The sequence below is a fragment of the Trachinotus anak genome, unplaced genomic scaffold, assembly GCF_046630095.1.
Source record: "Trachinotus anak isolate AG129_WGS33_773 ecotype Australia unplaced genomic scaffold, CSIRO_AGI_Tana_v1 ptg000019l, whole genome shotgun sequence".
Classification (NCBI taxonomy): Eukaryota; Metazoa; Chordata; class Actinopteri; order Carangiformes; family Carangidae; genus Trachinotus; species Trachinotus anak.
In genome coordinates this window covers 27,102,743-27,126,931 of record NW_027273870.1, presented here as the reverse complement: position 1 = coordinate 27,126,931, position 24,189 = coordinate 27,102,743, and the positions used below count along the sequence as shown (strand labels likewise).

General features: G+C 40.8%; 1 protein-coding gene and 1 long non-coding RNA gene across 3 annotated transcripts; one reads left to right on the top strand and one right to left on the bottom strand.

Annotated features, from left to right (window-relative positions):
• Positions 1-496: 496 nt before the first annotated feature.
• On the top strand, positions 497-22,193 carry mfng (MFNG O-fucosylpeptide 3-beta-N-acetylglucosaminyltransferase). Of its 2 annotated transcripts, none has more exons than XM_071504595.1 (8): positions 497-1,199; positions 7,661-7,706; positions 8,701-8,803; positions 10,003-10,156; positions 16,227-16,312; positions 17,351-17,516; positions 17,621-17,706; positions 18,055-19,433. In XM_071504595.1, exons 1-8 carry the CDS (start codon positions 873-875, stop codon positions 18,179-18,181), a joined length of 1,095 nt encoding a protein of 364 aa, XP_071360696.1. In that variant the 5' UTR covers positions 497-872; the 3' UTR covers positions 18,182-19,433. The 2 variants fall into 2 exon arrangements, with proteins under 2 accessions (XP_071360696.1, XP_071360697.1); XM_071504596.1 differs by lacking the exon at positions 18,055-19,433 and adding an exon at positions 21,309-22,193 and having other exon boundaries at positions 498-1,199.
• On the bottom strand, positions 19,601-23,661 carry LOC139636484 (uncharacterized). Its single transcript, XR_011694405.1, has 3 exons — positions 23,299-23,661; positions 22,468-22,517; positions 19,601-19,703 (listed from the first exon to the last, which is right to left on the bottom strand). It is a non-coding gene; the product is annotated as an uncharacterized lncRNA (long non-coding RNA).
• Positions 23,662-24,189: the final 528 nt, after the last annotated feature.

Below are 24,189 nucleotides of genomic sequence, written 5' to 3'. Positions count from 1 at the left end.
CTGTTTACTGGAAAAACTTTCTCATTTAAACATACAAAACAGAAAGATTCTTCTTTATTATAAATTGAACAATTAACCCTAGTGCTATGTATCATTATCACTAGTGTGAAACTATTTATTAGGCTATAAACAAATAGGCCTATTTTAGCCTACACATGGCTCCATAATATTTCAACTAATTCATCTCTATATTTGAAGATTTATTTAGGAGACATAGCCTATTTAGCCTATTATGTATCCTAATAATGTATCCTAATAATTGGTAATGATTATATATATATATATATATATATATATATATATATATAGAGAGAGAGAGAGAGAGAGAGAGAGAGAGAGAGAGAGAGAGAGAGAGAGAGAGAGAGAGAGAGGTTGGTTAAAAGTACTTCCTCCCATGTCAGTGATGCATGTGTTAACCTTGCACTCTGAAATACGGAACATTGTAACCGGAAGTACAAATCTACCAGTGGTGTTTTACTTTGAAATCTATGTCAGGAAGTCCCATCATTTGACATTGGCAGTCCAGCGACACGCAGGTTGGGCAGAGCTGCGGCTGTGACCAAGTCAACTACATCCCAGTGACAGCGGCTCTTACTCAGAAAATGAGAGGAAACGAGTCGTAGCATGCTGCTGATTTTCAAACAGGTGACATTTAAAAAAAGTCAACGGCTTCATGATTGATGTTACTCTGATAAACGGTCGATAATCACGCAAATTAAGAGTTAATTAATGAGGAACCCCGACGGTAACGCTAAAGAAGGAAGAGGAGGTGATGGGGAAACGAAATTAGACCAAAACAAACTGGGAACATAAAGGAATCAAGAACATGGTTTTAATACTTTTTGGGATCTAAATAACTTTTTTTTTCTACAATGCATAAGAGATGGATGCGTCGGAGTCTGCCGGTCTTGATTTTCACCTTGTGCATCATTCTCTACGTGGATTTTCAATTACGCACAAGTAGCCCTCCCAAACTCAGAGTGGCCCACGATCCGTCACCCGGTGCGCCCCATCGCGCCATCCAGCAGGCTCCCAACAACGGCAGCAGCGGCAGCAGCGGACACCCGGCCCCTGAGGGGGTCCCCCAGCCGAGCCTGACGCAGCAGGACATCTTCATCGCTGTGAAGACCACCGGGAGGTTCCACAAGACGCGTCTTGCGCTCCTGTTGGAGACGTGGATCTCCAGAACCAAGGCGCATGTGAGTCTCTGCTGTGCAGTGTCTGTGCAGGTCTGACAGTCCGTACATGTGACTTATAAAGTTACATGTATTCATATGTTTTAATCAAAGCAGATAGAATTATGTTCATTTTATGGATCCACAGGGGTTTATGTTTGAGCTCATGAACCCATTTCACGTTTTTATACCATTATTTCATAAAAAAAAGATGAAATCTCTGACTCATCATTAGGCCTGTGAGAAGACATCTGCTGTCGTCCCAATGATGAAATGAAAACATTCACTTCCTTCCTGTGCTGAAGCTGCAAGACTGCCCATTCAGACTGATATGGCCTGAGCTAACCTCCTTAATGACTGAATGATTGATTGGTTTGATGATTAAATTGCAAATGACAGAAACAATGTTGTAAAATTTTGGTGAAATGGGCTTAAACCTGTTGAAACCTTGTTATGAAAACACAGAACTTCCACCTGTTTTCTCAGTGGCATCAATAAGATGTTTGCAGCTTCAAAGAAAATGTAATTATTGTTACTGTTTAAGGTTTAGTTTGGGTGAAAGACTCCAGAGATGATCCTCTTGTTCAGATTTTGGTGAAACTGTGTGAAAAGAGAAGTTGATTCGACTGTGTGATCGGTTAGGAGGATGCCGTCTGTGATGCTGTTGAACTGCATTACTTTATGTTGACAGGTGTTCCTGTTATTTTGTCCACCCCATTTAAATCAATGGACAACAGACACAACTCTTTGTATAGTGCAATACAATTCACAAAGGATCCATTGCAGGACTCTTGTATTAGCCTGCATTAGTTTTAGCGAGGTGTGCCTAATAAACTGAAGTACACATCAACTGTAACACTATGAAAAGTCTGTATTTCATTTGATTCCATGTTATGATTCATGAAACAACTTGTTTCCTTCTGTGAAATAAGTGAAACAGATGATCAGTGATCTTGAGAGGAAGTGTTCATGGCCTCTTGTTTTCTGAGTCACAGTGCAGAAAAGACTTCTCAGAGAAGTGTTGATTTTAAAAGAGGCCTTATTTTGAGAGTGAAAGAGGAAGGTACTGACAGTGTCTTCCTCTTTCTCATTGCAAAAGCAACACACAAGACTGTTCGGCTTCACTGTGGCTTGTTAATGTTTCTGAAAATTCACCACACGTCACACCCACATAAAAACAAACCCACTTATATATATATACATAGGCACATGGACACACAAAGATGCGAGTATAGACACAGCATTACAAGAAAACGCACACACACACACAGACACAGGAAGCTGTGCAGGCAGGTTGTCTGGGCAGAAGGGAAACAGCCACCATGTGGAGACTCTGTTAACAATACTGAAACGGAAGCTGGTCATAGAACAGGAAGTGGCGAGGCAGATTGTAGAACAGTATGAACCTCATTTCACACACACACGCACACACACGCACACACAGTCATTTCTAACCAGCCAGACAGCGACAGTCACTAAATACTGTTGCTGATCTGCTTAGAGCCGGAAACAGAGGCGTTGAGACTGTAAAGTTTTAATGGTTAATTACGATCATAAGAGGAAATGCAACAGAGGAACGAGAGTGATGCATGTTTACAGCCATGTTAGCAGCTCTGTGAAGCAAATGCTAATCCCAACATGCTAATATGCTGTCAGTTTCAATGCTAACATGCTGTTGTGATGATGTTTAGCAGGTACCGTGTTCACCAACTTATTTTAGCGTGGTTTGCTAATTAGCACAAAATACAAAGTACAGCTGAGGCCGATGGGGATGATACAGATTTTCTACAGTGGTTCGGGTCAGTATCAGATCTGATGGAACAAAGACATTTTGTTTAGAGTTTAAAGTTTCAAGATATTTTCTTTAAACACACAACCTTTTGTGTTGTAGTGTCTGCTGTGGCTGTTGTTGGTCAGAGTTACTGCTCTCTTGGCCGTATGTTCTTAGGAAATGTTAGGCGTCAGTCGGCCTCACAGGAGCAACACTGCAGGAATGTGAAAACTCATCACAAGTTAAAAAGCTTGTGTCGATACTTGTCAGTTCGAGGTTTAAAACGTTGGGAAGTGACTGTAGGTGGGAAGCTCCCAGGTGTCAGTCTGGTTAATGTCCAGTGGTAGAGTGTGCACGACATTACAGTAGGCAAAGAAATGGTTTCACGTTTTGGAAATCCACTTATTTGTTGTCTTTCTAAGAGCTAGCTTAGAAGATCAGCCTAGCTTAGCATAAAGCCTGGGAGCAGGGGGAAACAGCTAACCTGGGTCTGTCCAAAGTTCAATAATCTGCATCTCAAAAGCTCACTAAATAACATTAGTTTACAGTAATCCCTACACAAACAAAAATGTAAAAATCACATCGTATGGTTTTTCTGTGATGTCCAAACGCTGGAAAGTTGCTGCTTCTTGCAGTTGTTTGCCAAGAAATAGTTACAGCATGTAACTCCACATAAAACTGCAAAATTTCATTTTTACATTACTGTCTGTAGTGGACTTTGAACTGGGCTTCATGCTAAGCTAGGCTAATCGTGTCTTGGCTTTAGCACCCTACTGAACGCACAGATACTAGATTGGTATTGATTTTACAATATAAGCCATTACAGAAAGCAAATAACTTTATTTCCCAAAATATCTACCTATTCCTTTAAAGCTTTGGTCACATTGGTATATTTGGTATAACTTTAGTCAATAAGAATAGTATGGTGTTGAATAAAATGTAGTAATTGTTGGGTTAGATACCAGATGCAGCCAGATAAATCTACATGGATAAAGTAATAAAATGATTTCCTCTCTACCCTGAAGAGAGGAAATAATGAGCAGTGTTCCCTCAAGGCATCTCAGAAAGCCCCTGTGGAACAAAGTGAAGGTCCAAATGACAGATCTGAAAGCCAGATTCACACAGCCAAGGAATCACTAAAGTATAGATCAAAAACCTTATCCAGATATATTACAGTCATTTTGTGCTATGGGGCAGTACAAATCTTACTTAATGGTCCTTTAACAGTGTGAAAAACAAGGTGAGATTTATGCATCCCTGCCTGACCTCAGTAAAAGGTCCTCTCAAACTCTGTTTACGAGCCACTGCGAGCTGACACGCCACCATTTTTGTTCCTCAGCCCAGGTTGACTGATTTCAGTGCAGGTAGTTTAGTATGAGTTATGACCAGAGGGGTGGAAACAAATCGTGACGGTGGCTCTTTCTCATGGGGTTTTACTGGGGTAGGTGGTGGTGGTTGTTGTCGTGGTGATGGCAGTGAAGAGGATTGATCCAGGTATCTCATTACACCTCCTCCTGCTTCATTTATAGAGGGATAAGAAGGAGGGATGGACATAGATAAAAAAAAAAAGGACCTTCAGGAGAACAAATGAGGGAGAGAAGGGTTTGATTGGTATTAAAATCAGAGGTTGTTTGATGTCACTGAGAGAGAGAGAGAGAGAGAGAGAGGGAGAGAGAGAGAGAGGGAGAGTATAAAGCGTTGACGGATGAACCGAGGTTTGCTACAGTAAAACAGTGTGCTTAAATAGATGCAGCCTTTCTTTCAGGGAGCAGTAGAGAGAATATTATGGAGATTAGTCACTTTAATGTACACACACACTTGTACTTCTATCTTTGTGAGGACATTCTTTGACAGGATACATTATCTAGCCCCTTATCCTAACCTTAAAATGATCAGGTTATTTGATGTAGGGTTGTATAGTCAGTTTATTACCTGCAGCAGATTTTGATCAGCGCCCTCCCAATTTGGAGTGGCAGGCAGGAGCGTTGTTGGCCACTTAACTTTTGCCCACTTTAAAAACAAATATAAGTGTAAGTGTATTGTATATTTTGAACATTGTCATCGCTTTATCTCGCTGTCAAACAGCACTTTCCTTTACCACTACACATTATTACCATTGAACCTTCGTATTATGTCGTAGATCAGCTGTTTGAATCATAAAGGGCACTGATACAAATCTACTGCAGGTAATGCACTCACTCTGGATAAGTACCTCATACAAGCCCACATCAGATAACCTGAACTATCACTTTAAACATCACAACCAAATGCCAAACCCTAACCCTAACCCTTAACCTTAACCTAATTCTAATTCTAACCGAAACTGTAAAGAACAAGTCTTAAGCCTCAAACAGTCAGACGCTCACTTTCAGGAAAGGCAAACCAAGCAAATGCCCCCGATGGTCAATCATATTAGCACATCTTGCAATTACAACTATAAACCCCACTGAACCTCTGCTGCTGCCTTAAGCCCGTCCTAATTTGGGGCCCCTGACGATGTGCGCCGCAACAAGCATCTACCCATTTCCTGCATGTGAGGCATTCAGGGAACATTTGTAAATGGGATAGTCTACATGTGAGGCCTTTAGTGAACATCTGTAAATTGTTGCATCAGCCAATGGAGGACACGAGGGGGTTCTTCAATGGGCTTTTGTGCCTGGGGCCCCACAGAGTCTAGGATCGCCACTGCAAACAGCCCTTGAAAGTTGTGAGGACCGGCCAAGGACAGATGTTAAATTTTGGTTGGAAATGAAAATCGGGTTGTCGTCAATTGACATTGTGATGTTTCACAGACATTGGGTTTTGTTGACGACCATTATGTCAGTATTTTATATGTCAAGATGGTTTTGGAATTGGATTTTTGGTTACTTAACAACACAAGTTAAAACCAATGAAATATCAGCTGTCGTCAGTATTCGATGTCAAATTGATGTTAGTGTTAGATGTTGTCCTGACATTGAATTTTGGAACCCAGCATCCCAACCTAAAAGTCCTCACTCTGTAAGGTCTATATCTCAAGCTGGTCCTCACAAGGATAGAAGCTGAAGTACACAAACACACACACACAAGCACACACACACAGACTGACAGAAGTGTATGCTGACACACATATCATATGCTCAGTGTCTCTTTATGGTGGGAAATTCAGTTTCTCACCCTGATCTCATAACGCTTTTCTGTGACTGTCTCCGCTGCCACTATCTCTATCGCTTTAAAACACACCCACACACGCTCATGTGCCTGGGTCATGTCACATCTCTCGCCTTCGTATTTCCCACATTGCTCACATTAGTAATTCGGTACTTATCGACTTGACATTTTCATGACATTTTAAAGCGCATTTATGCTGCTTTTGTCTATCTAAATTCTGCTGCTGTCACTTTAAATGCTCTAATAATGCTGTTATTTATACTTTATCTCATACGTAGAATTTCAGATTTAACAGTTTTTGTGCTGTTTTGGCTTCCTCTCTACATTAAGCTGAGTATTTCCACACTTTTTGTTAAAAAAATAGTCTCTGGAAAACAAAAGTCCTGTTCAGACATGAGAGATTACCCTCTGTCCCCTCAAACTTTAGTTTAATCTCAGTGAAGCTGATATCAGTGTGATATGAGTCTTGATGTTGTAGTCACTTAGACAGAGCTTGTTTAAAATGTTTTAAGATATATCTATGAAACATTTTTAGTATTCCTGTACTCCAGCCAAAACTTCAGGACACGCATTAATATTTCCAGGAGTTAAATAAAGCATGAGGTATGGTTCGTGTTTATCTTATCTGTTGGGTGATTTGTCCTTCTCTGAGGTTATTTAGTGCCTGCCTGGCAAAGAAAGTCGAACACACCGTGCGGTTCAGCCTGAGGGGCTGCTGTGATGGAGTGTAACGCAAGGGTTGTTTGTTCAAATCCCCTGATGCAAACCTCCCTGGTCTCAGTGACTCACACACACACACACACACACACATACAGAGTTTAACCTTTTCAGTGAATTGTCTGCAAGATGAAACTGGCACAGGATCCCAGCTGGTTGTGGAAAAATTTGCAATGAATTTAATTAATTTTGCATTTGATTCAAAGAAAGAAGACTTAGTTCGATAAAGATACAGCAGATAAATGTTTGTCAGTAAATCACAGAAAAATGATATAATTTGAAGACAGTTCTTTAAATTCTTCCAAGAACAGTAAAACATTGAATCTACTGCTAATGTGAGCTTTGTCACGTGGTTTTCCAGTTTGTCACCACCAGAGGTCAGCATCTATCTATCTATCCATCAACACCAAGGTGTATGTGAGCGTGTGTGATTTGAGCCTTGTTTGACTCATATATCTGTTAAAGAACAAATTGTCTTGGCCATATAATGCTCCTCTGACCACTTTGGACTGTGTGTGTGTATGTCTGTGTGTGTGTGTGTGTGTGTGTGTGTATGTGTGTTTGTTTGTGTGTCTGTGTGTGTGTCTGTGTGTGTATGTGTGTTTGTTTGTGTGTCTGTGTGCTGTGACTCATTGTTTTAAGCTCACAGTGGGGGGCCTTGTTTTTGTCACACCGAATTTGCTCTATTCAAAACTGAATCGATCCAGTGTGTGTCTGTGTGTGTTCGCTCCGTAATGAAGGTGCTTTCAGGATGTTGTGTCACAGATGTGGAAAAGAAACATACAATCAAAGCTGGTGTGTTTAAATCTCCTTTGTTCTCCTTGTCTTTCTTTGTTGTTTTGTCCAGACGTTCATTTTCACAGATGCAGAGGATGAGGACTTAAGCTCAGAAGGTAAGCAGCAGTCTTGAATCTGATTTACACACAAACTGATGTGGCCAAAAGCATATGGACACAATTTTAAGGCAACATGACTGGGCCCCCATGCAAAGCCAGGAACTTTAAGAGCTGGTTTTCCAACCTGCGCAGATTACCCAACACTTTTGAGATGCCCTGACCGCCGCTAAGCCCCACCCCCTTTAGTTCCTGTTGCGACACCTGTCAAACTTTCCTCTCTGACATGACAGTAGATCGCCACTCAAAATCTTTTGAAACAACAGGTCCTTGATTTTAGACAGATGCAGACGAAAGCTGCTTCTCATTTCTGGCTGTTAACCATTTTGCTGCTTTTCTGATTTCATCAGTTGCAGCTGTCTTGCTAATTAAGCTAATGCAAACACTGTGAGTTGGTTGAAAACACTCTCAATAGGAATAAAAGAGGAATCATACTTCGTACTGTACCTGATGTTGTGTTAAAAGACTGAAGCTCCAGCAGAGTGGAGCAGCAGATTAATGCCCATGGTTTTACAATTAAACAGTCACATTTAGTTGTAATGTCCTGGTGTTTGTTCTTTCTTTCGTTCTTTCTTTCTTTTGTCCTTCAGTGCCTTTTGTGTTCCTTAAAATCCTCCCATATCCTTCCTTTCTCTCTCCTCGGCCTTCTCATTGATCTACTTTTCTCCTTTCTCCCACTCCTTTTTTTCTTTCTGTTCCCCATTTTATTTTCTTTTTCTCATTCTCTTTCAAAGCTTTTCATTGAATTTTACATTAATTCTTCCTTTGTTCTGGCTTTCCTTCCTTCCCTTCTCGCGCCATCTCTCCTTCCAGGGTCTGTCTCTCACCCCCTTCTTTGCTTGTATGAACTCTTCTGCGTCCACCTGCAAATAAAGCTATTTTACACATTCTTATTATAATGAACTTATTAATTATTTAGTCAAATAAACACAAGTACAGAACTATCATTATAAATCAAACATGTATCTCCTTCTCTCTCTCGCCCTCTGTCCAGGTTATAACATGGTGGTAACGGGTTGCCAGTCAGATCACAGTCAGCAGGCTCTATCCTGCAAGATGTCTGCTGAGTACGATGGCTTCATGGCCTCAGACAAGAGGTGAGGCAGATTAAGGTTCGCCTATCGCCCTGCCCACCGTGGATTTAAAGATCGGATTTAGATTACAGGCTTTAATGATAGCCGTGGGGAAATCGGGCTGGTTACAGCAGCTGGCGGTGAAAGGAGAAATCAAGGAAGTAAATAATCTTCTGTGTGATGGTTACATAAGCATATGCACAGGTGACAGTCACGAGAGTCGGATTTATTTTGATCGCAAGATGACAGAGGAAATGAAAGCGCGTGTCACTTTGGTTCCAAACCCCACTTTGTTATTTGGAGTGGAGAGGGAAGTGAGGCTGTTTGGTTTGGAGGGAAGTCTTTGTGTGCAGTTGGACAGACATTAGGATGGCAGAGGAAACGAGACAAGACAGCTCTTCAGTTTGGTACCAGCAGCTTTGTCATTTGGACTGTTGCAGTAAGAGTCTGTTTGGTTTGGAGAGCAGCTTTGACATCACGTCCAGTCATTAAGGTGGCAGAGGAAATCAAACAGCTTGAAATTAATGCGATGACGACAGTTGTGTTTCCTGAGATTGCAGTCAGCGTTCCATAGCACCTAACATATTCAATAACACAGGCTGATGCAGTGTCAGAAATAATCACATCTGATTTACATTAAGATCACTTTTGGAAAATAAAGTCAGGGAAACACAGTCTGAAAAATTCATTTTAACCTTGTCTGTCTTGTTCAGACAAGACTGAAGTTTCCGACTTTGAGCGACGAACCTTTATTGAGTTACATTCATTGTAAAAGGCCATGAAGATAGAGTTGAAAATTCCAGAAGAAACACAGTAAGTGACCTTGAGTTTGAAACACTTCATCACAGATCTCGGCAACATATTTTTTGATGGATCTGAGCAGTTATTTCCCGTCTTCCTGCAGGCACAAGGCGATTCGGTGTAGCAGAATGAATTCACTGGTATAAAAACAGCCGACACAGCCACAATAATAAAGCAGAAACTTCTGACTTCTTTATGAGTCGATGTTTATGGTGATGCCTCATTTAGCTCAGGTACGTTTTAAGTCTTGGGGAATTGTTTTTGGATTCATTCTGCACAAGAATGAAAGCAGTGAGGAGGAAAATGAGGTTTTCAATTTCTGATCTGACTGTTTGCAGGAATCAGAAGGTAGATTGGAAAGGTATTATATTGCATTTTAACTGCATGTTTTTTTTTCTGTTCTCTCGTCTGTTGCTCTTCAGGTGGTTTTGTCATGTGGATGATGATAACTATCTGAACCCGGAGGCCCTCCTCGCTCTGCTCTCCGCCTTCCCCCAGGAAGGCGACATCTATGTGGGCAAACCGAGCCTGGACAAGCCAATCACTGCTCACGAACTTCTGGAGGGAAACGCCACGGTACCGTACCACAGTGTTTGTTTGATTTAACCAACACAGGAGAGTTTCATTCAGCTGCTTCTCAGACTGAAGCCCGGGCGGAGCCTCATGCTGAGGCCATCAACACATGATCAGATCCCAATTCATCCCATCACATCAAAGGAACATTGCTTCTCTGCTAGTAAACACTCAAATAAAAAGGTTTCATAATGTAAACCCCTTTAGTGATGTCATGAAGTAGCATGGGATCATGGGAGTTGTTGCTGTCAGCTTCTCCCGGTTTGGATTCCACAGAGGTCTCCTCTCCAAAACAAACAGACCAGGTGATTATAACCAGTTAAAACACCGAATGAAGCAGTTTCACATTAAAAGTCAATGTTTCACTGACGTTTTACAGTGGACACAGGACGTCAGGGAAGTTCTGGGAGTGGAGGCTGCTGCTAACTTTTGTTTCGATTGATTCTTTGATAACTGAGGTTCAGGTTTTACCGGCAGACATGCTTCTTTGTCCATGACCAACGCACCAGGAGATTAAAACCTGTAGAAACACTGAAAGAAACAGCTTCATGTTAAAGATCATTGATTCACTGACGCTCTTCATTGGGCACAGGATGTCTCAGGGCGGCTGGGAGCTGAGCTGTCTAACGTTTGCTTGGCTGTTTTTTCTGATAACTTAAATCCAGATGTCTCATGAGTAAAATCCTTCATCCAGTTAAAATATATAGTTGAAATTGACCAAAGTGTAAAAACTATATCTTAAAAATGTGACTTAAAACTGGATAAAAAGTTCATTTTGATGCTTCTGGCAGACGACCACAACGCTGATGCACGTGCACTTGAGGGCTGACCAAATGAAATAGACTGTTACCATGATTAAAATTGTTAAGATAGGATAATGTAAGTACATAGCTCAAAAATATATAACATAGGTCTACTTGCTTTTAGTCATTTTAATGTGGAAAAGTTGCATGTTATAACTTTAATCTTGTGATTCATTGTCCTCTAGAAGAAAAACACACTGACAAAGAGACTCTTCAGATGCATAAAAAGACTCAAGGATGCCAGATATAGAAATCATACGATAAGAAAGTACAACATATTTTACTGGTGCTGTAATTCAGTGAAAAAGAAGAAGTTTGCTTTGTTCTCAGTGACACATGACTTCAGATTCACAGTTCACACAGCAGCTTTGTAGATAAGGGTTTAGTGAGTCACTATTACGAACACTATTCTGCGGGAGCACTCAACAGTCCAAATGTGTCAGTTCTCTAAGTCCTCAGTGTTTTCATCGGAACATTTTTCTTGGCAGGAATGGAAAGCCTCTGAACTGGCATTTACACCACAGCACTTTATTACTCCCCTGTAACCTGAAGGAATTTAATTTATGGTGGCCGATAACTCCTTAAGGCAGGGTGACCCCTCTGAGATACGTTACCGTCTTGGATGTGACTCTGCAGATCAATTTTTTTCTAGCAGAGATTCTTTTTCTTCTTTCCTTCCTTCCGTCTTTGCTGTCAACAACTCTCTGATTCTCATGAATTCCTCTCTTTCTCTGTTTCTCTGTCCTTCGCCTACATGTTTCTTTGCACCCTTCCCTCTTTCCTTCTGTCTTTGTTTCCTTCCTTTGCTACTCCTCTTCCTCCTCTGCTCTTTTCCAGTGCAACACGGTGGAAATTAATACTCTCTTCAATCAAACCAAAGTTCTTCCCTGCAACCAAACTTTAACTGCTGCCACTCATAACCAAACATCCCATTCCTTCAGTCTTCCAGCTCTTTGACCCTTTCTTCATCAAGGAAACAAATGTATTTTCATTTCACTGGACACAGTTATAGGAACAAACACAAACATTCAACAAATCGCATTTACTCCAGTGATCGTAACTGCTATTTAAATGTACCTGAAATGTCCTGTATAATCATTCATCGTGTTTAATAACAGCTGAGTGTAGTGTGGAGTGGAGCCAGACTGTTGGCACAGTGGGGGTGCCAACATACAGTAGAACAAACAAAGTAAAAATGTTGGACCTGGCTCAGCCTCAGTCTCGTCCAACAAGACGCTGCCAATCACTGACAGGCGAGCACACATTTGTGGTGGATTAATGTGCAACATGATGCAGAATTTCTGTTGTTTACTTCGCAATCATCCTGACAAAAGATAAAATAATTGCCACTTTCCAGAGATGGCTGTGAGTATTAAAACTGTTGAGCAGTGTTTTGGCATCTGAGAATCCTTTAAGTGAATTACCCAAGCTGAACTTTCTGGATTGGAGACTGTCCTCCTGAGTAAGGTGTTGCTAGGCGACATCTAGTGGCCGTACTAATTATGACAGGAGCGAAGGGAAAAGTGCGGTGAGGTAGTTTATGGAGCGACAGGAGGAGGTTTGGGTGGATGGACGGGTGTTCGATTCTCGTGTGAAACCAGCAGTTTACGTTGTTTCTTTTATTCATGATCATTCGACAACCTTAACCTCGTTATTATTGTAACCATGACAACAAAGATCGTGAAACCTTAGAGAAGTACTTATTTTAACCCAAGCCACAATCTTTTCCCGAACGTAACCAAGCCACGACTGTTTTATATTGTAACCATGGTGATGAAGGTCCGGTACACCGCTTGTTGGTACAGTCTGCGTGTTTACAACCTGGGGGGGGGGGGGGGGGGGGGTATTTCAGGAGACACTCCAGTGGGTCGTATCGGAGGGTTGGAACAAATGACAAATGTTGTTTAGGTTGAAGGAGATCCTGTGTTTTTTATCTTTACTTTACTATACAACCATCGTTCAAGACTGACTATAGAATGAATAATAAAGAAGAATGATTGAGTAAAACAACACTAGTTTCTCTCTTATATACTTCTCATGCATCACACTGAAAACTATTCTGTCCATTGAACAGAGCAGCTGTTGTCTCTCCCAGACGCAGACTCCTGACCCCCTCAGACTGATTGCATCTGTGTGTTTCTGTTGTGAACTTAATATAAACTTTAAAATAGGTGTTTCACATAATTGCTTTGTCCTCTTAAGTTTGTTTGTTTGTTCTTCCTCTTGCCTCTTTTCCTCTTTTCATCCTTCTGTCAGTCAAGCCATTGTTCCATCCTTCCTTTTTTCTTTCCTTTTTGATGCTCTGCTGCTCTACTGAGGACACTGATGCACTATAAAACAAAGCTGAGGTCTCTTCTTATTGGTTTTATGCCAAAACGCGGCCCATCCAGGTTAACCACTGCCAGGCAAAATCCATACTTTCCATCCTTTTTTACTCTCATCACTGGTGAAGGGATGGAGAGGAGGATGCAGTTAGGGTTGGATGGATGGATGGATGGATGGAGATGCAGGGAACATGTAGGTCTGTGTGTTTTGTTCACATGGGAAGGATTTTCATACCAAGTGGATCAATGAGTGATTAGTGTCTTGTTGGGCTATTGATTGGTGGTAACACACAAAAACACACACACACACACACACACACACACACACGTGCGCACACACACAGACATACACAGATACACACACAAGGAGGAAGACTCCCTCGGGGAAGGAGGCTGTCAAACTGCAGGAGGTTGATAGTTTGTTTTTGGAACATACATACAGTTATTTACTGTGTGTTTGTGTGTGTGTGTGTGTGTGTGTATTTGTTTGTGTGTGTGTGTTTGTGTGTGTATTTGTTTGTGTGTGCATGTGCATGTGTCGCTGGGTTCACATGCTTTACAGCTTTGCAGCAGGATTTATGCTCCTATTGAGTTAAAGTACATCATGACTCCAGTGAGCTTTCTGAATGGAATTTCATCCTCTCTCTTTCTCTCTCTCTCTCTCTCCTTCCTCCTTGCACTTTTTCAATCTCTCTCACTCATTTCCTGAAAAGACTCTCTCCGTTTCCCATGTGTCACATTCTCTGCTCTGATTGCACCCATTTACACTGAAAAATAGATATTTATCTTTGTTTCCTACCTCCTTTTCTCCTTGTTTCCTTCCTCCTTCTCCTTGTTCCCACTGTCTGACTGTTCGCTTTCTTTCTCTTCTCTCTTTTCTTCCTTTTTTTTCATCTTTTCCATCCTCTGCTGAGGAGGGATGGGCGAAGGGTGAGAAAACAGAGAAAACAAAACTCAATGTCAGGTCCTTCTTCTCATTTTCTTACATTTCACCGCCTATCTTGAAAGGAGGAAGAAAAAGAGCCAAAGGGGGAAAAATGGTAAGAAAAGGGAGGAATGACAGAAAGGAAATTAAAAGAAAGGAACAGCCTTTAAAACAAAAAGGAAGGAAATAGAAGAAAAAGATCCAAAGGAATGAAATGGATGAGAGAGAAATCAAAACGAAGAGGAAAGAGGGGTAAACAACAAGACAGGAAATGGGAAAAGAAAAAGGAAAGGAAATAATAAATATGTTAAGAAAAGAAAGACAGAAAGGGGAAAAGACAGGAAATAAAAGGAAAGGAAAGTCAAAGGAGAGGAGAGTCAAAGAAAGGAAAGGAAAGGAAAAAGAAAGAGATGGAAAGGTAAGGAAAGGAAATGAAATCATATCAAGGAAATGTGTGAAATGACTACGGGAAAAGAAATGAAAGGGAAGGACATCAAGGCACGAAACATACAGGAAATGAAAAGGAAAGTAAAGAAAATACGCACAGTCTGAGACACTAATTTGTTGTGTAATTACAGCCCAGTCTCCACTTTAAACTCCTAATTTGACTGCTGTGACTTACACACCAACAGAACACCAGTAAGACACACCCCCCCCTTTAAAAAAAAATCACCTAAACAGTTTATGCTGCAGGAAGCAATAAACACTGCATCTGCTTGAGAGTTAGCAGATAAAGACGTAAAATTCATCCCAGGCTGGTTTGGAAAAGACCAAGCAATCAATACACATCTGAGGGGAAAACTGAGCAGAGAGGGGAAGAAAAGTGTTGTACTCTCCCCTCTCTTATCTATTACACACATTGTTTGTGTGTGGGAGGGAAAGATACCGAGTCAGTTTGCTAAATATTCTCATTATTCCTTAGATTTTGTTTTTTTTTTGTATTTTAAGCATTTGTCTCTTAATGATGGTGTCAGTGTGACTGTGTCTATCCCATTATATCTGCTGGTGTGTGTTTGCATGTGTGGATCTGTAAGATGAGTAAACAGGAGAGTAAATAGCAGACAAAGAGACACAAAAACAAACCTTTTCAAGGCTGGAGAGCTGCAGGTACAAGGCTCGTTCCCTCGAGGTCAGGCAGGCTCAAAGTCACACTGAAATTTTTAGTTTAAAGGACTTTAAACTATAATGACACTATTAAAATGTGCCAGTCTCCATTTATTTATCTCTTTTAAAAGAAAATAAAGAGTTTTTTGGGGCAGTAGTACTGACTGTAGCATGTCGTAACTCTGCAGCCTGCTAACAATGGTACAAGATGTTTCCTCCCACATACAGCGCGAGTTACACACTGGTGACACATTAAGACACCTGACGCTTTTTTACATCTAACATTTGGGAGGACACATTGTGTTTGTATTTCACGTGTAGCTAGCAAAGTTGGTTTGCTAGCTACATGACAGGAAATGGGAAAAGAAAAAGGAAAGGAAATAATAAAAATGTTCAGAAAAGGATGACAGAAAGGGGAAAGGAGAGGAGCTAGAAGGAAAGGAAAGGCTACCACTCAGAAACAGGACACTAGTTAGCTCAGCTAGCCAGTGTTAAGACTGCTATTTGGAACAGTCATCAGCAGCTCCTGCCTGTGTTGTGGTTGTCAGCTCTCTCCAACCTGAACAGCACCACTCCCTGGTGTCATATTCCTGTGTTTTGTTGACCCATCCATCCCCCCCCAACCTCCCTCGATGACCACTAGACGTCGCCTCACAACAAAACACAACTATGGGTCATGAAACCTGCTGCAGACGACCAGTTTTTTACAGCACAGTCTCCTCTCTTCTTAATTGGCCCAGATGTAGTATTTATTTTTTGCTTTGCCAACTTAAGAATACTTGTCAAAACTAGGGATTTGTTTAAAAAAATTGACTTTGTGTTTGCATGTATGTATTTGTCAATATCTCTCTCCCTCTCTCCCTCTCTCTCTCTCTCTGTGTGTGTGTGTGTGTGTGTGTGTGTGTGTTGTCATTCAGAGGGAGGTGCGATTCTGGTTTGCTACAGGTGGAGCAGGTTTCTGTCTGAGTCGGCGGCTGGCGGAGAAGATGGCTCCATGGGCCAGGTATAAATGAACTGATGGTCCCCGTGTGTGTGTGTGTCTGTGTGTGTGTGTGTGTGTGTTTTTGTGTGTGTAATTTGTCTTTGACCAAATGTCCAGATGAGTTTAAAAAGTGAGAGTTAAAACTGTTTAATCCGTTCCCAATGAAGGGAAATCAGTTTTTGCGTGTTTTAGCTCATTTACCACAAATTTCATCTATTTACCATTTTCCAAAAGAGACCAAAGTTTCTCGTTTCATTATGTGCAGGGAATACTTTTAGTTCATGACATGAAAATCCAGTGAAGCAACCTGAAGTTAGCTTGAAATACAATAGGTAATCTATGATACGATACAATATTTTAGGTACTTTCTTAAATTTATATTATGGTTTCTCAGTAACACAGACAATAATCAGGTACTTGTTGGAAGCTGCTTAATTTAAGATTTGAGAGCCAAAAAAGCCAAAAAACTTTGCGTTCCTTTTCTTTGTTGTCAGGAAAACAAACAGAAAAACAATTTGCACCCAGAGATGAGAGATAATCTGAATTTCACAACTTTTTGCATTTTTGCTGAACTCTGTTTTCTGACTGGCAAACACAAAAATGCACCGACAGTTTCTTTCTTCAACTGCTTCAACCAGCAGCGTGACTTCGGCCAAACATTAGAGCTGACTAAATGTTCACAGTGATGAATCTTCAGTCTGAAGCAAGTTTCAAGTCTCTGGAAGTTTATATTTATACTCCACTCAAACAACTGAGACTAATGGCTGCCCAGGGCTAGAAGGTAGGGACTCAAGCTAAGAATTTACAGGCCTCTTTGGAAAAGGTCAGCAGTAAAGTACACGCAATAAATAGTTAATTGGCGAAAACATGCAAAATCATCATCATTTGCCTTTCAGGTTGAAAGTTGGGCAGTTTTATAGTTTTACTTAAAATAAATGTCCACTAATAACCAGAAAAAGTAGAATTCAATTTACGATCTGTAGATATATAAAGAAAGCAGGTTAAATCCACAGTAATTAAATCTGCCTGTGGTTGGTTTTTTTTATTTGTGTACTTCAGCGGCTCCCGGTTCGAGCAGACTTCAGCGACCATCCGTCTCCCTGACGACTGTACGGTGGGATTTATTGTGGAGAAAAGGCTCGGCATCTCCATGGTCCACTGTCCCTTATTCCACTCCCACCTGGAAAACCTGCTGCTCATCAGCCACAGAAGCATACCACACCAGGTAGTGACAAACGCACACACACACACACACACACACACACACAGAAATGAATACAGATGCACTTCTTTTTATGGTTGTGTGTGTGTGTTTTCTCTCCACTGCAGGTGACACTGAGTTATGGGATGTTTGAGAACAAGATGAACAGCATCGAGGTGAAAGGAAGCTTCTCTAAGGAGTACGACCCCTCCAGGTTAGTGTGTCGCTCCGGTGCACACAGCTGAAATTTCACATGGCTCATTGATAATCAAAACATAACCACTGCAACTTCCACTTTCTACACTGCATGTGTCTAGTCTGAAACAATACTATGAAAACTGGTTGTCTTGTTGACTGTCTCTGCAGTCATGGGAGTAAGGTTTGTTCTGAGGGTGGTGCTAGAGTAAAAGTCAGAGCTCATTACCTTTAAATTACCAATGTGCTAACCATACATCTGATAATTCAGTTTTGAGATGTCTTTTGTGTAAATTTGAAAACACAGGGTTCTACCTCTGAGGACTTTGAATGTCTGTAACAAATTTCTTATAATTATACCAAGCAGCGACCTCCAGGAAGCCAACATGCAAGTGCCGAACCTGCAGTTCCTCAAATGGCCACTTGAGGTTGGCTCCAAAGACGACTCAACCCCCATAGACTACCGTGTTAAAGTGCCCAACTTTACAACCTGATTTACAGCCTGGTACAAAAAACGGTTTTGGCATCTGCAGGGGGCTGAATATTTACATACTGTAACTGACTCGTCTAAATTTTATTAAGGCTTAAAGTTCTGCATAATTGAGGGTGTGGCCACTTTGAGTGACAGCTGGGTGAGCCTATGCTTGCCACAAACCATCATGCACTGAAGTCTCTGCTCCACCCATGCCCCACCCTTTTGCCCATTTATAGATTAGCTGGGAGTTAGGCAGAGTCAGGCACTGCCAAGATGGCGACGGCGGAGCAGCCCACTCTGAGCTTCAAAATGGCTCTTCAGAAACCAGTGGGTGACGTCATGGACGCTGCGTATATCTTTATATACAATCTATGAATCATACCTATTAGTTTTTATTTGACAAGAAATTTGATGTGATGATGGCACCGGAAAAAAACTCAGGATTCCCAGATGAGGAATTGTATCTTACTCTAGAAAAGTGTTGGACAGACTGACTCTTAAATCAGATGCTGCTTTGCTCCAAATCTTGAATGTCTAAATGTGGATTTAATTTTACTTTAAAAGCTGTAATCAAGACATCAAATATTTAGCACAAGTGTATATTATAAATATTTAAAGCTGATCTACCTGTGCATTGCATGAATAGTTCATTGTTATGGCAAGATGACAGTTTGCTGCAGGCCACTTTGCTTCAGGAAGCCCCCAGCTCTCAGTTTTACTTGTGCGATGATCCGACCTGAAGACGTGACTCCCCTGCAGCTCCAGTTCGTCTTGTTCCCTGTTCACTCAGAGATAAAAGCAGTTTGATGTAACACAATGGAACCCAGATGTGTTTGTCTCTCCCAGTCCTCACCGTCCTCAGCTGTAAGAACATATCACCACAAACGCTCCGCAGCGAGCTCTTTCCATTTGTTTCCATCCACTGGTGTCGCACAGAGTTACGTTCAACATCACCGCAGGCTTTAGAGCAGCAGGTCAGACGTTCATCTGCCTGTGCAAACAAAGTTGGTCGGGTTTCTGAACAGGAACATTTTCTTCATATTTGATTTTTCTGTTAACTCAGGTATATTTGTGGGAAATATACTTTTTTTCCCCCTACAAATAAATCAGGTCAGGAATATAGCAGCATGAGAAATCAGATTTGTGGACAGCATCACTAAACAGGTTCGGAGACAGAAATGAAACAACTCTTGTAATATGAAAATGCAATTACTGATAAATGATAAGAGAAGACAACAACAAAGCTGTGTGGACAGTGTGGGAAAGGCTGAGACTATAAACAAGGTCACATTGGTCATTTCTCTGATGCACTGACACCATGCTGCTAACATGGTTTCACAGTGCTGCAATTCTTAAGGGGAAAGATGTGAAATGTTATGAAATAATAATAATAATGATAATAATAATAATCTTTATTGTCCACAGATGTGGAAATGTACCTTTACAGATGTGATTCCAGTGTACATTTGGTATAAAGGACCTTCTGTAAATGTTCTTGGTTGCTAATCTGCAGCATCTTCCCCAGGCAAGTTTTGTGAATCCTTTTAAAAGCAGATGAACAGGTTTAGACACAATTAGTCTGAATATCCAATAATTTTACTGTTTGTTTTACTTGTATCATAGGACGTGCTGTCCCATAACACAAAGTCTGGTTGAAATGTACCAGATGTTTCTCATTCAAGTGCAGTATTAAATGCAATAAGAGAAAAGAAATGCATATCGCACAAGGTTAAGAAAACCAAACCAAAAGCTGTGCTTGAGATCTGCAAAGAGCTGCAAAGCCCAAAACACAAAACAGTTTATATGATAAAAACAGAGAAAATGCAAAAAATAGAGAATTTATTCAAAACCTTAAAAAAAAAATCCATGAAACACACAAAACACTCATCACTTGCTCTTCTTTGTTCTACTTTCTACTTTGCAATTTTTCATATAACAACAACAATTTAACAAGTGTTTCTGCTAAACAAGAACAGACAATCAAATAGAAGAAAAGAAACATCATCTCCTTGCCAGAGGTAAAAAAAAAAATACATATATATATATATATATATATATAAAGAGCATAAACATTCAGGCATAATGATTTTACTGTATGACATTTTCATTAAGTGCTGCTGAACTATTTTTAGCTGCTGTAGCAGATCATCAGTATCACCAGTCTCTACTGGCTGCTGATAGAGGACAATACAAAGTCATAGGTAACTTCATGTCCCCCTTTAAAACACAATGGGAACCAGCAGACCCTACAGCTCATACACAATATATGGACCTAAAATGAGCAACAGTGCTGCTCCCTCCTGTGATTTTTATTGTAATTGAGCTGGGAATCCTGTTGTCAAGGCCACAGAAGATCTACTTCACCTGGGTTCACCTTTATGTATCAGTAAGGGTCACTGCAGTCACAACCTGCAAAGCTGATCTGTCAGCATGTACAAGTAGCAATAAGTAACTGTCAGGTTTTTTTTACTGCAGATGTCTTGGCCAGGACTCTTCCATGAAACTGATTTTTGAATTTCAGAGAGGCGCTTTCCTATTTAATATAAGTTATACTCATTTGTGTCAAACAACACTTCTACTTGTACTCAGAGTTTTAGATGCTGACTATGAAATTGCTATGTCCCTGTTTTGAGTCTGGCTAGGGACCTTTGTTGCATCTCATTAGAGTGCAGCTCAGGACATATATTTCTGTCTGAACCCAACCTGAACAGGTGTGTGATCATATACATGCAACAAACTGGCATGCACCAAAGTCTCGGTTCTACGCACGCCCCACCTCTTCGCCCATATTTGGAGTCAGGCACTGCCAAGATGGCAACTGCAGAGCAGCCCACTCTGAAAAATGCCAGAAAACTGATTCTTAAAAAACAAAAACATCCTTTGAACTGGAGCTTTTTTATTTCCTTCCTACTGGTTTACAGTTTTAACCACTATACTGAAACATTTTCTCATAGCCAACTTACCATGTATGCATGTAGAATATTAGTATTAGAGGAATATGCAAACAAATATATTAATATTTAAACTGAATCAAACATGCTTTACATGGAGGATAAACAATTCCAGACATCACTGACATTGGATACCAAGAGTTTCAAAATAAAACACAACTCAGAGTTATTATTCATCACTTCTGTCCTCTACAGGTTTAAGACTGTCCACTGCATGTTGTATCCCTTCACCAGCTGGTGTCCCTGAGCTCTTCATAAAAGACTCCAAAAACATTTGGGACAAGACTGCCGACCCTCCTGGATGGAGGGATCATCCTGGGAATTAAACCATGTGTCTGAACGCAGAGAAAACTGATGGATTCAGTTTGATGGAACAGTATTAGCTGCAGATAGCAGAACTGGAAAGGCACAAATCCGATCTGACCTGATGGACGCTCAGGACACAGGATATGAAGAGCATCATAAACAGACTGCTGCATGAGGAAAATGGGGAATTTTTGCTTGTTGTTGTTTGTTTGCAGCGAAGCACTTAAGACGAGGCAGAACTTGTACTTACTTACTTACTGAAACTTTGCCAAGTCGTCTTGTCGACAAATTGACAAAATGTAAATGAAATTGCGCTTATTTTTTTAATTTTACAAAATTTCTGTGCACTTTGATTTGATTTCATTGTATTATTTCTTTATAATCATCAAAACTTAAGATTGATGATGATTAAAACCACAAACACCTGCACCCACAGGGCCTGAGGTATCTTCAGGTGGTGCTGAGGTAGAAGTTGCTGAATTTATTTCTGTTTTTATTGAACGAATGTGTGTGGCCTCCTCTGTTTTATGAAGGGGATGGTGTCCTTGTGCCCATGAAGTCTGCAGACAATGAACCATTCTGACCCACATCTCCCTCCTCATCCAAACCTTCTGTCCTCCCTCCCTGGCTTTTCTCGCTCTCTACCTTCTTCCCTCCACCTCTCCATCTGTCTTCTTCCCTCCTCCCTCCTCCCTCTGTTTACTCAGTCTTATCCGCTATAGCTCTGCCTGCTCCTTCAAGGCCGTGGCTGAAAGTAAAATGAACTTGCCCTCATCCCAGTTGACTCATTTCTTTTTTACCCTTAATAAAAAAAGAAAAAAAACAACAACAAACCACTAAGAGCATGAAGAAGGTCACAACTGATGCCTGAAACCTGCTCCTCGCCACATTAAAAAAACAAACAAAAAAAAAAAAAGCTCACATTTGCAGGCGAATCTCATCACGGTGGACAGATCAGGGTCAGAACGAGAATACAAATTTCACAACAACATGCACAGAACTAAAATATTGGTGGAGGAATAGGAGGCAGAGGCCATGTGCAGCGTACCTGCAGAGAGATGACACCGCGCTGGCAGCGGCCCACGGGTTGCTTGTTTGCTGTGAATGGAGATATGATGAATACAGATATGCTGCTGAATACGTCTGGGGCTGACCTTGTGTGAAGTGGATGGAAAGTGGTTGAGAATTTGTAGGAGTGGCTGTGTGGCTCGTACGAGAATGCTGAGACCCATCATGTGGAGTCAATAACACAAGTGTTTGAATGGAGGCTGAAGGTTTACAGCAAATACAAAATCAATTTAATGCTGTGGTTACAGAATAAGATATTCTTATATTCATACTTTCAAAATAATTTTTGTTTAAAGGTCCCATATTGTCTTAAGTGAGATTTCCATGTGTTTGTGATTATAAAGCAGGTCTAGGTTCTATATTAATACTGTGAAAGTATCAAAGCCTCAGTCCACAGAGAAATGCACACAGCCTGTATTCAGAAACTGAGCCTTAAAACCAGCCGTCAGGACTTCTGGAACTTTGTGGTGTCACAACAAAGCAGTCACTGCTCTCAGCCATTCCCAATTAGCACTGAACACTGAGCACAGCGGTGGTTGATGGGATTGTCTGTTAGTTTTGCTGGTTTGGTGTTTGGTTCTAAGCATCGGTTAAAGGTTAAGAGATCATGACGGATATTACAGTAAATGACAATCTGTCCAGTAGTTTTTGCAGTAGTTTAAGCAAACATATCAACGTCATAATGGTGCTAGAGGTAAAATCAGGAGATCACCACAGTCATTAGGATACATCCTCTTATCACCATGAATATGTGTACTTTGTGTCAACCCATCTAGTAGAGATATTCCACAGGATTAGTAAAAGCTCTTACCTGCTGGTGGTGCTGAACCTCCATTATGGCAATTCTGGAAGTGATGGAGTGACTCACTTTCAGTACAATCTCTGGAGTTGTGCCGCTAACATTGATTAAAAAAAAAAACAAAAGTGAAAAACATTTCATGATAATCCAGAGGTCATTGAGGTATTTCACAGTTTCATTTCTTTTAGAATACTTGAGTACTTGGGTCCTTTGAGGAATACAACTGCTAACCTTGGCGCGGTTAGTGCTGCACAGTCTGATGTGATGGTTCTTTTTTGGAGTCAGAGGATGTCACACGGGAACTTTCAGATCCAAACCTCTCAAAGAGATTTTCCTTTCTGAAAAGGTGAAACCTGTTACTTTGGCATTTTAAGCTAAGTGGCCACTAGGGACAGAAAAACTACACTAGAAGCTGAACAGTGAACATAACAGTGAATATAAGTTTAACATTAACCCGTCTTTTAGTTTTGTTTTGACCTCCACCAACTCCTGAGAAAACATCTTACTAGACTATACTACTATAATACTATATCTTACTAAATATTGCACTTTCTTTCACCACCAACTTGTCTTATTAGCCATTTGGTGACGGGCAGACAGTGCACTGCGGCTTTGTCAGAGGATGTATTTCTGGCTGACTGCCATATCAAAGCCTCCAGGTGTACTGAAGTCACAATGTGCAACTCTGCTCAACAAGAGAGTGAAACTGTTTCTGTAATGAATGATATCGTTTCTGGCTGGAGGTGTCGAGTTTTTTTTAATGGTGTTTTTATGACCTTTGGAGCCCTTGAATAAAATAATCTTGCCGTAGGTTTTCAGCTCTTTTTGCACACTGGAACTTTAAGTGGGGTTGTGTTTTTAATTGATCTGATTAGTTGATACATGTGAATGTCAATTAAATTT